This window comes from Hemicordylus capensis, chromosome 5 (genome assembly GCF_027244095.1).
Source record: "Hemicordylus capensis ecotype Gifberg chromosome 5, rHemCap1.1.pri, whole genome shotgun sequence".
Taxonomy (NCBI): domain Eukaryota; kingdom Metazoa; phylum Chordata; class Lepidosauria; order Squamata; family Cordylidae; genus Hemicordylus; species Hemicordylus capensis.
In genome coordinates, this window is record NC_069661.1 from 129,290,146 (window position 1) to 129,305,855 (window position 15,710).

Here is a 15,710-nt window from a genome sequence, read left to right on the forward strand (position 1 = left end):
ACAAGGATCTCCATGTGTTTTCTCTAAATAGCTGCAATATCCAAACCATCCTCTGTTACCTACTCTGTAACTGGAGTGTGTGCTCATTCCTTAGTGCTCTGCTGTTTTACCTACTGTGGGTAAAAATCAACAACCTCTAACACTACCAACGCCATGTCAGTACATAAAACAGTGCTGGTAACCTCCGGGCTTGACTGGTTGCCTTTGTACGCAGTCTGGAAACTACAGCTGGTGCAGAATGCAACAGCCAAGGGACCATATTACACTGATACTAAAAGAATTGCACTGGCTGCCGATACATTTCCTAGTGTAATATAAAGTACTGGTCATTACTTATAAATACCTGAACAGCTTAGGTCTAGAGTACTTAAGAGACCACTTTCTTTGCCATGAACCCTGCCGCCTATTAAGATAATCTGGGGAGGTCTGGTTACCGGTGCTGCGGCTTTTCTGATAGTGACTCAAGGCTGGGCCTTCTCTGTTTGGATGCTTTGGAATGCATTCCCTGTTGAAATAAGAGCTTCTCCATCTTTGATTGCTTTTAAAAACACCCTTAAGACTAGGGATGTGCATGGAACCACGGAGGCGCGGTCCAGCACTTGGGGGTATGGAGCTTTAAGGGTGGGGGGGAAGTACTTACCCCTCCCACCACTTCCCCCCCTCCGGTGCTTGACTTTTTGCAAAGTTTCTGGGGCGGCAGCATTCCTCCCTGCCACCCCTGCCCCCATCGTTGCCCGGCAAACAAGGAAGTTGGGTGTATGCATGCGCCCGTTGCGTACACTCAACTTCCTTGTTTGCCAGGCAATGATGGGGGCATGGGCGGCAGGGAGGAATGCTGCTGCCCCAGAAACTTTGCAAAAAGTCAAGTGCTGGAGGGGGAAAAGCAGCAGGAGGGGTAAGTACAAACCCCCCCCCCGCCGTTAAAGCTCCATACCCCACCCCCGCCAGACCGGCCCCGATCCGGACTGGTTTGGAAGCCTCTATCATGGCCCCGGACCGGTCCGGTGCACATCCCTACTTAAGACATACCTGTTTTCTCAAGCATTTAATTAAAATTAATTTTAAACTGTTTATGTATTTCACTCTGTGAATTGTTTTGAATTGTTTTTATTCTGTGAAAGTGTTTTAATTGTTTGTTATTTTTCTGTTGTAACTTGGATTGTGTACACCACCAATAGATCGATACACAGGGAGGCTCTTAACACGATTAGCGTGAAGAGCCGTAAGGGGGTTTGCGGGGCTTAGCCCGCTCTCCCCGCAGATGATCACAAGACAGCCCACACAACTGCCAGCTCTGTCACGGAGCCTGTGGGGGCTGAGGGGATTGGGGGCCACGCAGCCCCCGGAAGCTCCAAGATGCTCCGCTTGAGTATGTGGGGCATCCTGGAGAGACCCCTGAGCCCGGGAAGCTGCTTGGAGCCTCCTGGTCGGGTGTCTATTTGTGTGTCGCCCTGCGCGGCGCAGCTGCACCCAAGCAAAAAGACGTGGTTAACGGAGTGATCGCTCCATTAACCTCATCTAAGGGGAGGGTTATTTATGGCAGTTAGCTGCTGGGAGCCTCGCGGCTCCCGTTGCAGCACACGATCGCCCCAAAGCGGGCTAGGCTCCCTTAGCCCGCTTTTGGGCGATCATAAGAATAGCCTCAAGATGTCTTCATCTACTCCCCACCACCACTGAAATAGCCACCCCACAGTCACACACACACACACACACACACACACACACACACACACACACACACCCATCTCTGGACAATCCAAGGCACCTACCTGTACCATGTTACAAGAATTCCCTCTTTGGAAGTTACAAGCAGCATCCCTCTATATGATTTGGAACTGCAGACTTTCAGTCTCTATCTTGGCTACCTGGACATGTGAGATTGCGAGCCTTCCACATGCCCATATTTGGCAAACTGTCGGTTGGTAACTCAGTTGGCACAAGCAGCAAGGGGCAACTTCACCCCAGGTCATGCAACTGAAAGGTACCCCCATGCCCCTCTCTGTTTTGCAATACAGAGAAGGGTGGTGGCTGAGTAAGACACGAGTTAAGGAGAAGACTATTTCTCAAGAGAATAGCAACACTCCTCTTTTGATTGGCAGAAAGGATTAGTCTTACTAATGAACCTCAAATAAGGCTGTTTCACTCCCACATCACTATCACAGTGTTAATGGTCTGATGCAGACTGGGGAAGAGACTTGTGAAAAGCATTCTGATCTTCCCACCTGGAAGGTCTTCCTGACCCACGAGATATGTTTTGTGCTCACCCATTTACTCTATCCCATACAGGTTTTTCAAACCATTTCACTCTATTGCTCCTCAGGATTGCACAGACCCGTGATTGAATCATTCAGCATGTATTATTTTGTTAACCACAAATGTCATCCCCTGCTGCTAGGAGGTATGACCTGTGTCTGGCTTGAAGGCATGTTTTTGCCTATTTCATCCCCAAGCCACAGTCAATGGTGTGCTCCTTCTATAGACCGCCCCATCTGTGTGTGCTTTGGCTCTGGCAATGCCATCTACCACAGCCTTTGCTCATGCTTTGCTTCAAGCTCCTGGTTTGGACTATCTCTTGATCCTTGGCTGCCTTAGAGGACCAGCCTCCCCTGGATTTTCCCCGGAACCAGCCACTTTCCTGGTTCCCTGGCTTGCGAGTGGCACACTTGCCTCTCCTCTACCCTGTCCTTCTGCTTGGCCCCTGGGAAGGAAGACCCCAGCATTCCCCATCCTGCAAGGGTGACAGACACAGTGATGGAATTGGAAGAAGGTATTACTAATAATCTCTCCCTGTCTCCCCACTTCCTCCTAAATCTTTACTCTGCACTCCAGGTCCTCGCTCTCTGGCAATTTCTAAGCTAATTTAATTACAATGCAGACCTTTAAGCTAAAAATGCCTCTTGGTGAGTCTCTGGTTTATATTGCTAGTTAAATTTCATTGCCTTTTATCAGTTGCTTAACTATTTTTCATTTCCTGTACCCCAATAGTCCTTGACTAAATCTAATTGTACCATATCCCTATCTTCAGCCTTTATTTCCAGACCAAAGCTTTGCATAAATTGATATTGTAATGGACAGTTCACTCCAGTATTGCTAATTCCCCACACAAGCCAAAGGTAGTCACGGGACGTTCCGCCAGCATTCTAGAACAGTTCCATTAACAACCAGGCCCAACCACAGTTAGGCAACAATACACCACTATCAGCAGATCCTGCTTCAACCCTCAGTCCCACCACCAAAGGCCGGCCACCTGCAGGCAGCCCACATACCAGTAAGCTACACTAGAGGCTGTGCCCCCAGCATTGCTCTCCTATATAAGGGCCAAAGGCTGAGGCCAATCCCCACCGGGTATCACTCACCCTACGGGGCACAGTTGGCCCAGGTGCTGGGTTTTAGAGCAATTAAGGAGAACAGAGTAATTTTGCTCATTTAAAAAGTGAGCCTGTGTACAGGCCCCAATAGGAAGTGTACTGCATTCAACATAACGTGTGATTACTGTACCTGTGTACATTGTACACAAATTGTATGAGTTTTGAACATAATGTGTGAATAGGGCTAGTGTTTGTCTCAAAAATCGGCAAGTAAACTTCATAAATGAGTAGGGATTAGGATCTAAGCCAGTTCAGTCCAAAGCCAAGCTATACATTTAATGTAACGTGCTTGTGTGTGTGTGTGTGTGTGTGTGTGTGTGAGAGAGAGAGAGAGAGAGAGAGAGAGAGAGAGAGTAGCAGCTTTGGTGTGGGGACAGGACCAGCTCCAGGTTTCAGGGGGCCTTCTACAAAGTGTCATCCATGGGCCCTTCCTACTTGGGTGGGCTCCAAGAGAATTGTTCTGATCTCACCAGCTGAAGGTCCCTACTTCCTGTTTACCAGCATCTCAAATCATCCAATAACATTTTGCCAAATGTGTGTAATTTTGCATTACAGGACTTCTATACTCTCAGTATTCTTGTGGCACATGGCTTTCGCAGTTGCTGAATTTTATGACTCATGGTTATTAAGTGTATGGACTTCCTACATAATGTCCATAATTCCACATAACTGTTAACAGATCAGAACTACTTATGGTGCTTATACAGAATATCATTTCTGCCTTCTCTGGTAATAAGGGATATTGCAGGGTAAGGAGTGAAGAAGGTCAGGCCACTTACACCTTCACCAACTCTATCATCAAGCCTTCCCACAAATAACGTGTGCTCTGTCCACAGGCAAGGGATCTCTGGAATTCTCAACTGTGATCTCATGCGACTTAAATCTTTTGCACCCTACGATAGCATACGGCGGCTTTCCAATACCAGCAGTTCACAAATAAACCCTCATTTCCCCACAAAGTGGACATGGTACTGGAAGGATGACTACAATTGGAAAGAATATGATGAGGTAAAGAGTACTGAAAGGGATAGTCTCTTGCTGTAAAAAACCAAGAGTCCTAAGCCATCCTGAAGACTATTAGCAAGCGTACTGTCACATACACTTTCATAGGCTGGAGCTAATTTGAGGAGAGCATAGCATATTGTCTGTTCAGGCTCTGTGTCTCTTCAACAGCTACACATTATTGTGGTTAGGGATGCCTGTATGCCATGATTCTTCGGAAGCATAGGAACAATGGCGTAGCCACCGTTGGATAAGGGCAAGAGAGGAGCGATGACTTGTCAACAAAAGGTCAGGAGGGAGGTGTCACATGCCCTCTCCCCCCTCCCCCAGGGGCCTCCCTTGTTTTCTCCTACACTCAGTCAGCAAACAAAGCACTTAACTTTTTTAAACTGAGTTATGAGTTCTCCCCAGGGTTTCACTGATTATAGACTCTCAGGAAGCTTCACGTGTAACATGGCACCTGAGGTTGCTACGAGGCACTACAGCCATGGCAGCCCGACTTCCGGTCTCGGTAAGGATATGCCAAGATTGTGTGTGATGTCCAAACCCACCACTCTGCATACTTTACCCTACTTGAAGTTCCAACCTATCATCTGTAACCTACTTCAAATCTGTTGATTTGCGGGTTTGGATGGCAAGTTCAAATGACATATCCTTGCTGAGGCTGGATCCTGCATACTCTCAGGGCTGTGGTGGCTTGAGGCAACCTTAAGTGCCGCATTACATATGAAGCAGCCCTCAGTGTCAGTATCTGGCTATCTGTAAAATGGGTTAATGTTTTCTAGAGTTTTTTAACAATCTTTCATACCTCAGTATGCTGCATGTATGTTTATTATACATGTGATGATGTGTATGTAGCCTGCATCTGGGCTTACTTGCTTAAGCTGGAGGAGATCCTTGTGGTAGGAAGCATGACTTGTCCCCTTAGCTAAGCAGGGTCCACCCTGGTTACTTGTGAATGGGAGACTACATGTGAGCACTGTAAGATATTCCCCTCGGGATGGAGCCGCTCTGGGAAGAGCAGAAGGTTCCAAATTCCCTCCCTGGATCTCCAAGATAGGGCTGAGAGAGACTCTGCTTACAACCTTGGAGAAGCCACTGCCAGTCTGGGTAGACAATACTGAGCTAGATGGACCAATGACTAGATTTGCAGCTTCCTATGTTCCTAAGTTACATACTTTAGTTCTTGCATTGTGCTTGTGACACTGGGAGGGTGGCTGTGTTTTGGGGATTGCTCTTTTTCCCCCTCCTCAACTTTTGTGCTGAGGATGTATAGGATCCTGACTAAATTATGCTAATGTTACAGTGGTGTAAGTGGCCCATTGGCTTGCCAGGGCCATATTGTTGCCTGATAAGGTTGCAATTCTGTGCATACTTTCCTGGGAGTAGGTCCCATTGAACATAATGGGACTTACTTCTGTGAAAACACACATAGGATTGCAGTGTAAGATTGCTGTTCTGTCTATACTTAAGAGTAAGATTGGTTAAACACAATTGGGATTTACTTTTAAATACATATGGGATAGGACTGAGAGATTTATTACAGTGAATATTTATATCCATGAGTTTAAAGGCAATACACAATAGTGGAGAATAGTGAAGATGAAGATGTTGATTATTTTAGAAGTTCTTCAGACTGTCAAAGGGCCACAACTTGTTGGCATAGATGTTTGTGTGTGTGTGTAAGTGGGCTCTTAAAGATTTGTGGGCTAATAACTTTTTTGTGGGCTTATCCTGGGGACTGGCAATAATTGATTTGTTTTTAATGAGTGGAAGGCAGTTTGAAAGGGGGATTGCTTTCCATGGAATGTACATTCATCTTTTTCAGGTTTCCATATTCATTTCAGGTTTCCATATTGTTGTGGACGGTCCACACTAACATATCAGAACCAGAGGTACCAACTCAGAAATATGTGAAATATAGGCCTGGAATACAGGCCTGTGTCTGATCTCATTTTATATCAAGAAATGAAATCACACCTGAACTCTGGGTGAACTGCCGGCTCTGCCTCTGGGTGAGACATTCCAGCATTGCATTGTGAACTGGATACTTAACAAAACACAAAGGCTGGGCCTGAGCTAATCAATATGCTAAAATGTAACTCACTATCAGATAATGTCTGTGGAAGAGGCCAGGGGCTGAACTCCCCCGTCCTGGCAAGAAATCTATGCTAATCATTATCAATGATGGCTCTCCATGCCCCAGGGGGGATTACTCAGTTGCTGTCTATAGAAATTCCATCCTGGGAGAACACCTGTAGATTTAGTCTTTCTACTAACACTTGCTTCCTCCCCCCCCCCCCCTTTACTGAGTGCACAGTTTGCAGAAGATGAGATTCAGAGATTTCTCTGAACTGGCCAATATCCTGAGTAATTAAAAGACATTGTCCTAAAAGTAACAGCTTTGTCACCCCTTCTGGGGAACCCAGGAAAAGATGAGATTTGTATAGATCAAAGAGATATCCACTATAAGAATGAGGCTTTTAGACAGAGAGTTCAGCAATCTTTTGCCTACCGCAAAAAGCTGCTCACAGGATCCCAGGGTTTGCTGCTAAGCCACGAGGCAAAGCAGGAATTCTGTTCATGAACAGAAACTACAGCAATGCCTGAGTTTTGCTGCCCAAGCTGCCTGATCTGAGCACTGCAACAACTCCTGTCTCCGCCAAGCGCCTCACTCCTTCAACTGAAGTGATCCTCTGCTTTCAAGTCTCTGGTCCTGGGTAAATATGCTGCCTGGAATTCCCTCATCCCTTCCTCTTTCCCTACTCCCCTCTCCTCCCCCTCTTTCCTCCACTAATCACCCCAAACCATGCCAGCCCTCAGCCTTCCTTCCTCCCCCCCCTCCATCTTTTCTGCCTGTATCTGAAAGGTATTAGCCTCTAGGAAGAAGCACACACATATGTTAGTTAGGCACACGGGTGAGTATTGGTACTGGTTAGGATGTTCTGTTTAAATACTGTTAGCAATATTGATAGAGTGCTCTGCTTTCTGCTTTGCTAGATTATGTTGTTAGTCTTCTCTACTCAATAAAGCCCATTGAACTCTTTGAGGATTGGTTTGATCTCCTTCTTCCAGGCGTCCAGATCACACATGGTCACTAATATAAAAGAACTTGGTCCAGACCTCTTTTGTATACTGGCTAATGAGCATATTTCGTATATAAATCAGGCCTGGTCTGTAACAATATTCTTTCAGTACAGATGATCTAAAGAAATGTGTTGATGTACAATGGAAAGCAAAGGCTTTCTCAAACCACTTTCAGCTCGCTTCAGAATAGTTGTATGTTTCTGATCACCTCCTCTCTCTCTCTCTCTTTCTCTCTCCTTCCTTTCAGCCTGTCCCTCCTGATTTCCTAGCTGTCTTTGAGAAAAGCCTGCCCAGTGACAATGCAGAGATCCATCGTGAGCTGTCTGCTATGGATTTGAAGCAGAAGAGTCAAAAAATAAGTCACAGTTGCCCTATCCAGCACCGTCCTGTTTACCGCTCCCTCCTATCTATGGCGCCCTTCTTGCAGTAAGCAGCAACCCAAGTATGACAGGGCACATCAGTTTAACACAAATAGGTTTGATTAAAATCAGCACTATAAATTGCCATCTGTTAATTGCAGCAGTAGAGAATGAATGCTTTCTACTGAGTAAGGCTTCCAAATAAAATGGGCTTCCAAGTAACACACTTCAAAACAATTATCAGATGGTTCTTATCTCACACTTCCTCTGAAGATCACTGCTTGTTATAGAGTCTGTTGGCCCAAAGCATGTTTTCCCATGCATGTGTTCCCATGCTGTTATAGTCATTCAGGTTCTGTTGGCTCAACACAATCATTATAGGAGTGGTCATGTAAACAAGGAGTTTCTCTAGGGACATGTGATTCAACCCTATCAGCCTTGACTGACAACTGATACTTTCAGGACTGTACATTTTTTGTATTTCCATGCAGGCCCAGAGAAGCTATAGAATGGGGTACTGGGTGAAGAATAAAAATTCTGAAGTATCTCCAACTTTCATTTTGTCTTGATGCCAGGGGGCAGTGGCAGGATTCATATTTAAATACCTTCTTGCCTGTCCCCATTACTAGCAAAGTAAAGTAAATATAAAGTTGTGCCGTTGAATCGGTGTTGACTCCTGGCAACCAGAGAGCCATGTGGTTTTCTTTGGTAGCAAAAGCAGGGAGGAAATGCAAAACTAAGAGATGTCAAACCCATTTGCTTAATTCATATATACTCAATGGGGGCATGAGATGTTTAGTAAATCTCCCTCCCACAGTGATTGTGTTTGATTGCAACATACATTGCCTACAGCAATATATCCCAAGTGGGATAGCCACCCGTGAAGATACTTGCTCAGGGCCACTCCCCTGCAAAAAGAAGCTGGACTCCGGATGGTGTCGCATACAGTTGATTTCATTTTTACATTTTTTATTCTGCCCTTTGTACCCAAGTGGGATTCTTCAGGTGGCAAACTGCAAATAAGAAATAGAGCAGCATTAAGGTGCAATATTTAGTCAATTGATTGCTTTTGTTAATTGGTTAAAATCTTCAAATAAATTAAAACGGTATCCCAAATAAAGCAGGCAATGCGTTTCTGCTGCAAGAGAGGGGCTTTGGGAGAAGTGCTCACTGGATCTGTTACGTTCACAAAAACGTGAGTGTAAGGAAACTAACAGAGCTGTGGGGCTGGTATACCCTGCTGCATGCATGGAAGTGCTGTTTATGTGCATGCCTCAGTTGTCAGGATGTCAGCCATTCAGGGGTGGCCCAAGGTATTGCAGCACCTGAGGCGAGACACACAATATTGCCTCACCCCATGCCCCTAGTGGGGACCAGCCCCCTTTCAAAGCCAACCTTTGTAAGCTTAGAAAGTCCCCTGTTAACTGAACAAATAGGCATCTTTTAAAAGTGGTCATTCTCTTTATTTCGCAGGGGGAGAGCAACTGGATAGTAACCTATCTAGCTCCAGGACAGCATTCCTCAAGTGGCTGTTGCTGGTGTCTATCTTACGTTTCTTTTTTAGACTGTGAGCCCCTTGGGGACTGTGAGCCATTGCATTTATTGACATCTGTGTAAACTGCTTTGGGAACTTTGGTTGAAAAGCAGTATATAAATATCTGTCATATTCGTATTCGTGCATAGGGAGCAGAGGCGGGGGGAGGTTGCTAGCAGCCTCCTCTCCTCTTGTTTCTCACCAGCTTTATAAGGTGTGTGAGATGAGGCACTCTCTTCAGTGTTTGTAAGGATCTTGCCTCATGAAAGGGTTGTCCCTGCCCTGCAGCCACTGCAGCCAACTTTGATAGAACTAGCCTGGAGGTTATTCACACATCGCTTTGTGCCTCAGTCTCTGAAAAGCGAATCTGCTTCGCAGCAGATTCGCTAGATGTTTAATTCGGGGCATTAAATGGACAGTTCACATAGTGTTGGCTCCTTTCCGCAATCCCTGGCAGATCTTTTTCCTGTGCATTCACACCAGCTGATTCTGGGTTTTTCCTCCAACTAATCCTCACAGAGGAGGAGGTGGGAGACCCTTTGTTTTGGTTTGTTAGTTTGACCACCTTGCGGAAGAACAGCATGATGGGTTGCCAAGGGATCAAACAGCTGAACGCTTAGCCCGAATCTGCCAAATCTGAACCAAATCTTTGCTGATTTTTAGAATGAACTTGCCTTTGTGAGTGAATGCCTTCATCACCTCATGCCCTGCACCCCCCCCCCCCCAGCCCAGAGGCAGAGAAGTTTAAAGTAGAAATCATTGCATTCTCTGTCATGAAGAAAAATGCAGGCGAATCAGCTCAAAAAGGGGGGGGGGGCTCAGGTTACAGCAGGCTGTAGTCTCCATTCGGCATATCAAAAGCTTGTGTTAAGACCCACATTTTGTCGTTTGTGCTTGCATTTAACTCAGGAATTTATCCCTCCCCTGGACTCTCTCCACAGAATTTCACCAATCTCCTAAAAACCCTCCCCCTGCCCGCCCATGCACATGCACTTTCAATTGCAAATGCTCAGAGTAAACCATACCCAACAGCTGTCAAACTCCCCTTCAATGACTTTTAAAAAGGCCCTGTTTTGAAAAACACTGCTTCACATATCAAGGGAAAGCAGCGGGGCATAACAGGCTTTTTTCAAAAGCTGCTGGAAATAGAAGATTGTTTTAAGACAGACAAAAATCGGCTAAGCCAGAATGCGCAGCCTCGAGTCCTGTCTGTACTGGTCACTGATAGCTCGAAGGAACTTCAAAGTAAAGGCCGCTGATACTGTATGTGGACTCACACTCTCCATCCCAAAGCAGATTCGAACCAAAAGCCATGTGTGTAAAGCCTCCTGGTGAAGTCCCAGTGAAGAGCATTTCAAAGGGAGGCACGGAAAAGATCCTCTTCCTGATAGAAATTAACCAGCTCCAAAAATGTGGTATGTAGAATAGGGCTTCATTAGATAATGCTAATGTGTGGGGAAGAGGAGTCAAATGAGAGGCGTTTGAATTTCACCAACTCTAAAATCCTCTCTCCGGTTCTGTGGACTTTTTTTTTTTTTTTTAAAGGCTCATTGCTTAGTAAATTCCAAGGAATCTATGAGAATGTATCCACTTTCCTTGCTCTTTGGTAGGTCAAATAAATTACCTGATAATAAGAAACTATTTACGATCAACTCTCACAAGCAATGCTCATCATTCAAAATTGATTCTGTGTTAAAATAAATGCATTATTTCCTCTTCATAGGACAATTAGGAAAAAGCACAGTGAAGAACTTCAGCTGTCAACTTCTGGCATCCCTGGGGAAGATCCCACAGATGAGTATTGTGGCCCTTACCCTGCAACATCAGTCTTTCAGTTGGTTGGCCCCACTGACAATGGATTTCTACAGCTTGAAATGGAACCATGGGAATCTGCTTATCATTCCACATATACTCTTTTCCATGACTCCTTCTCAGAGAATGAGGCACTGGTGTTAGGAATATACAGAATCTGGAATGAAGTTGTCTGGCAAAATTATACCAGGTGAAAACAGCAGAGCACGTAATCAGATCTGAACATGACAAGAGTCAAGTTAGAGCAGACCCAGGTCCATCTCACCCAGCTTTCTAACAACAGATTGACAGATGCCTCGAGATATCAGAAGCAGGCATCAAAGTGATTGACATCCTTTGATATTTACCCCATTTCCTGATCATCAGAAATATACAGAAATCTTTACATGGAGGTTCCATTTAGCTGCCATGGCTAATAGCCACTGACAGACCTAACCTCTTCTAATTTGCATAATTCTTTTTAAAGGTCTCTTAAGCTAGTGGCCCTCACCACATCTTGTGGTAGTGAATTTATCAAGATAATTATGGGTTGTGTGAAGTACTTCCTTGTGTCTGTCCTAGATTTCCCCCAGTCACATTCTGTGTTGACCTCAAGTTCTAATCTCATGAGGGAGGATATTTCTATCGACTGTCTCTACCCTGACATGAATATAAGAGTAGAAATGAATTAGAAGTGACAGGAAACTTTTCAAGTATTTTTAAACTCAGCAACCTGTTTTGGAAATAATGAATGTGCAATTGGAGCACCCAAAGATTGATCCAAATATAAACACTTTTGCTCTTCCAGGAAATAGTAGGATAAATTAGGCATCTTGAGGTGTTTCATTAATTGTTTGATGAGCACTGTATTTGTTCCTAGCTGCCATTAGGTGGGCAGATCCAAAAGCAGAAGACTGTGCAATGAAAATATGAAGTAAAGTTAATGATGAGGCAGACAGAATTCAAAATTAGGTTCAGTGTTTAAAAGGAACTCGTGACTTTAAAAATCAAGTAGTTGACCAGTTATAGAATGTTTAGCCTATTCATCATTTGCCTTTGAACCAATTACATTTAAATAAATATGCATATTACCAAAATCTCAATGTGAAATTTTGATTGCCTCTGGTGATATTCAGGGATGTAAAACTTAAATATTTAGAAAACAAAATATTTATTTTATGTAATTAGAAGAAAAAATATTTTTTTCTTTCAATACAGCTTACAATAACGCACCAGAACCAAAATAGCTTGGAAAAATAAACAAATATGCCTTCAGTTCTTAACTCCATGAATTAGAACTGGGCCCTATTAATTAATGAACAAGAACCCTAGTTGATCATTACACCTATTAAAGTTTGCAGCCTGTTAAAACGGACTAGCACAAGTGACCCTAATCCCTTACATGTTTCTGTTGTGTGTGTTTTTTTAACCAGAAGAAAAGAATCGATGTTCGAGTGCATTTCAGGGGTGAAAAAATGTGAGCTAGAGAAACATCTGTTCTATGGCACGTGGGCTGAAAGAAAAAGCTCCATCTGCAGAATGAACTTTGACCCCTGCCTCTCAGGATTATTCACCCCCATCTATGGCCAAGGCATCTACTTCCACATGTGTGCACAGCAGGCACACAAATATACCCTGCCAGATAAGGACAAGCTTCGATACATGTTTCTGGCCAAAGTCCTGGTGGGCAACTATATCTCTGGAGAAGAGCATTACCGTCACACCAAGAAATTTCTGCCAGCCCAGGAGACATATGAATCTTGTGTGGACAACACAGAGAGCCCTAAGATCTTTGTGACATTCAACAGGAATCAGTGCTACCCATACTTCCTGATCTGTTATAAGTTGCTCTCTGACCCTGTGGTTCTTGGTATCTGAAGAATAGGGACTATGCGGAAGGATCTCTGTGAAAGCATCCTTATGGCAATTTTGATCACCAAGTAAACACTAAACATGACTTGGAAGGTCTTAGCTGTGGCAATTAAAAATGACCTCTGTCTTCTTAGTCTCTTCAGAGCATTTGTGAGAAACAGCCCAATAAAACATCCAGGAGACTATAGAACTTCAGCAACACAAGAGAAGTCCATCTCCATTTCCAGCCTCAAACTACATTCATGTGCCTACATCCCAAACCACAGCCTCTCTAAACCTAAGACCTGCCCTAGTCTTTTCCATTATGTATAAATGTTTGCCATAGTTACACATCAAACAGAAGGATTGCCCAAATTTTATGGGGTTTTAGGAATCTGCACTGCAGTAGTGAAACCTAAATGACATCAAGAATATGAAAACATAAATATTCACTAGGACTGAATTTGCTAGAAGAGGGCAGAGTCTTCTTACCAGGGGTGGGTTCAGATGACCGAACAAATAATGTATTCTTTGGTTATAAACACACCTGAGTCTGCATGCTCCCTCTTCCCTCTCCATTTGCTTCCTCAGCTTGTAGTTTGTTTAAACCACAGTTCAATGGCTTATCAGAACCCAAAGCTGTGCTTTAATTATAGAACCAGATCTCATGATCCGTGAGACCCGGTTGGGGGCGGTGAGCGGGGAGGGAGCCCTGGGTGGCCGGATCGGCCGCCCACACAATTACCGGCTCCGTGACAGAGCTGGCGGGGGCTGGGGAGCTCGGGGGCTGCGCGGCCCCCTGAAGCCCAGTATGCCCTGCGCGATGGAGACTGAACTGAAAATGTAGAATCTTTGTTATCGGACTAGAAGGCTTTCAGACATCTTAAGCATGAGAGCTTGAAACTTTTCTATAAGAGTTGGAATAAGTGAGTTCAGATAATGCTGACATGTAATGTTTTTTTGGGGGGTGTTTCTACTTGTACTTTGATGCAGAAAATTGATCATAGTATGTGTTTCTAGACTGCCTACACAAACCAGCCACTGTCAACTTACTAGCTGATGTACTGCACAACATTATGCATACAGTGGAATATAACATTTGCACTGTTGTGTGAGAGTGCTGTTGTGTAAATGGTGTTGCATGACAGTGAAGCCATTATACAATATGCTTTGCAGTTCATGCATTACATAAGCCATTATCTCAAAGTTCAGAACTTGACTCTGTACCTCTTTCTTCCATGCTGCCCTCCACTTTCCAAACTTCCAACAGGTTCTTGTGTAGAGAACAAAGGCAGAGCACAGGAGCAAACTGTGGATTTTTCAGGACTTATGCTTGAGGAATGTAAGTATATACTCTGCAGGCTTATTGGATAGTGATCACATGGACAGAAAATTACACTCTTGTCTCTTCCCACATAGTGAGAAAGATGAGAGAGAACGTTGACATGCTTCTCCTCAACCAGCAGAGTCAACTCCAGGTTCTACAAGGAATTCAGAAGCAGCTTGGTGTCCTTCTACCTGGCAATGATCTCCTTAATTCAAATGTGTATAGCTTGGGCCTTCTGCTAAGCCAGCAGTCTGCAACAATGGGGTTGTCATCTTTTCCTCTCCTCAGTCCAAGTAACCTTCTTCCAGAAAGTGCATATCCTCTTTCCTCTCGGATTTGATCTAAGTCAACCTTATTAGGAAAAGTTCTGATTTATCAACCTTAATTTGCCCCATGAACTCCTCCTGTAACTTCCTGATGGGGACTCTACTTCTCTTAATTTGTAAAAACATTGTCATGTGTCTTGGACAAATATTACTTTAAATGCATGCCTAAAAATCAAATACCTCCTTAAAAATGGGAGATGTAGCTAGCTAACACATGCTTTAGTGCTTAGTTACTTCTCTCACTTGTAAGCTATATCTGTAACATATAGTGGTAATGTGAGTCATACTCAAGACTGCATAAACCTGTGACTTAAAGCTTGCAGGAACCACTTCTTTACATAATTATGATCTGTCTTGCTAAGTTCCTCAAATTTAAAAGCCTTCTGTACCATTGTAGAACAGAGTGCTCGCTTCGGCAGCACATATACTAAATTGTAGAACAGACTACTTTTAAATTATCCATATTAGACTGACAAATGACCAGATTATCACAGAGGATGGAAAGGAACAAGCAGGAAGGCAGCAACATTAAGGATGATTGCAGGAAGTAGTATAGTATAAACTAGAAAATAGCTGTGTTCAGGTGATAACCTGGTATCTTAGGTGTGTTCCTTCTATGTTTCACGCCTTATAGTATGTGGGTTTAGAGTACTACACTATATCAGTGAGTATTCAGGGCAGGCCCCTGTTAAAAATATCAGTAGCCACAAAGGTACGGAATCCTGTCTACAGTGTAGCATGCTACAGCCTTTCTCTTCTAGAACTCAAAATGTGGTTTTTAATTCTATTTTGTTTTAAGGGCTTTCTTTTATGTTGTACCTCCAATCTTTTTTGTAATAAAGTTTATTGAATGCAATTCTGGACTGCACTTGCTATCATTTGCCAAGGACAGAGGTAAAATGTAGCTGCTCTTCTCTACACAGAGCTGCAATTAAGACCCTTTTTGCCATTTAAGGGCTTTTTGAGGATATAATAGATTATAAAGTTATAATACAGACTCCTTTTAGTGATGGATCTCTGCTGAGTGATCTTTCTCTTCTCTACCTCCACCCAGTGTCTCTGTAA

General features: G+C 43.9%; 1 protein-coding gene across 5 annotated transcripts in view; it reads left to right on the forward strand.

The window, feature by feature from the left end:
• The window catches only part of LOC128327935 (protein mono-ADP-ribosyltransferase TIPARP-like), a 20,856-nt gene extending 5,357 nt beyond the window's left edge, over window positions 1-15,499 (forward strand). The window contains exons 3-7 of one of the 5 annotated variants that reach the window (XR_008308893.1): window positions 4,205-4,376; window positions 7,705-7,899; window positions 11,074-11,352; window positions 12,575-14,334; window positions 14,412-15,499. Coding sequence is in view for 2 of the 5 variants with exons in the window: in XM_053257338.1 (XP_053113313.1) it covers window positions 4,205-4,376; window positions 7,705-7,883; window positions 11,074-11,352; window positions 12,575-13,019 (1,075 nt within the window). In the remaining 3 variants the exon portion in view is untranslated. Of the gene's footprint in view, window positions 1-4,204; window positions 4,377-5,709; window positions 6,386-7,704; window positions 7,900-11,073; window positions 11,353-12,574; window positions 14,335-14,411 lie in introns of those variants that run through there. The other 4 variants (XM_053257338.1, XM_053257339.1, XR_008308895.1 and 1 more) reach the window with 4 other exon arrangements.
• The last annotated feature ends 211 nt before the right edge of the window (window positions 15,500-15,710 follow it).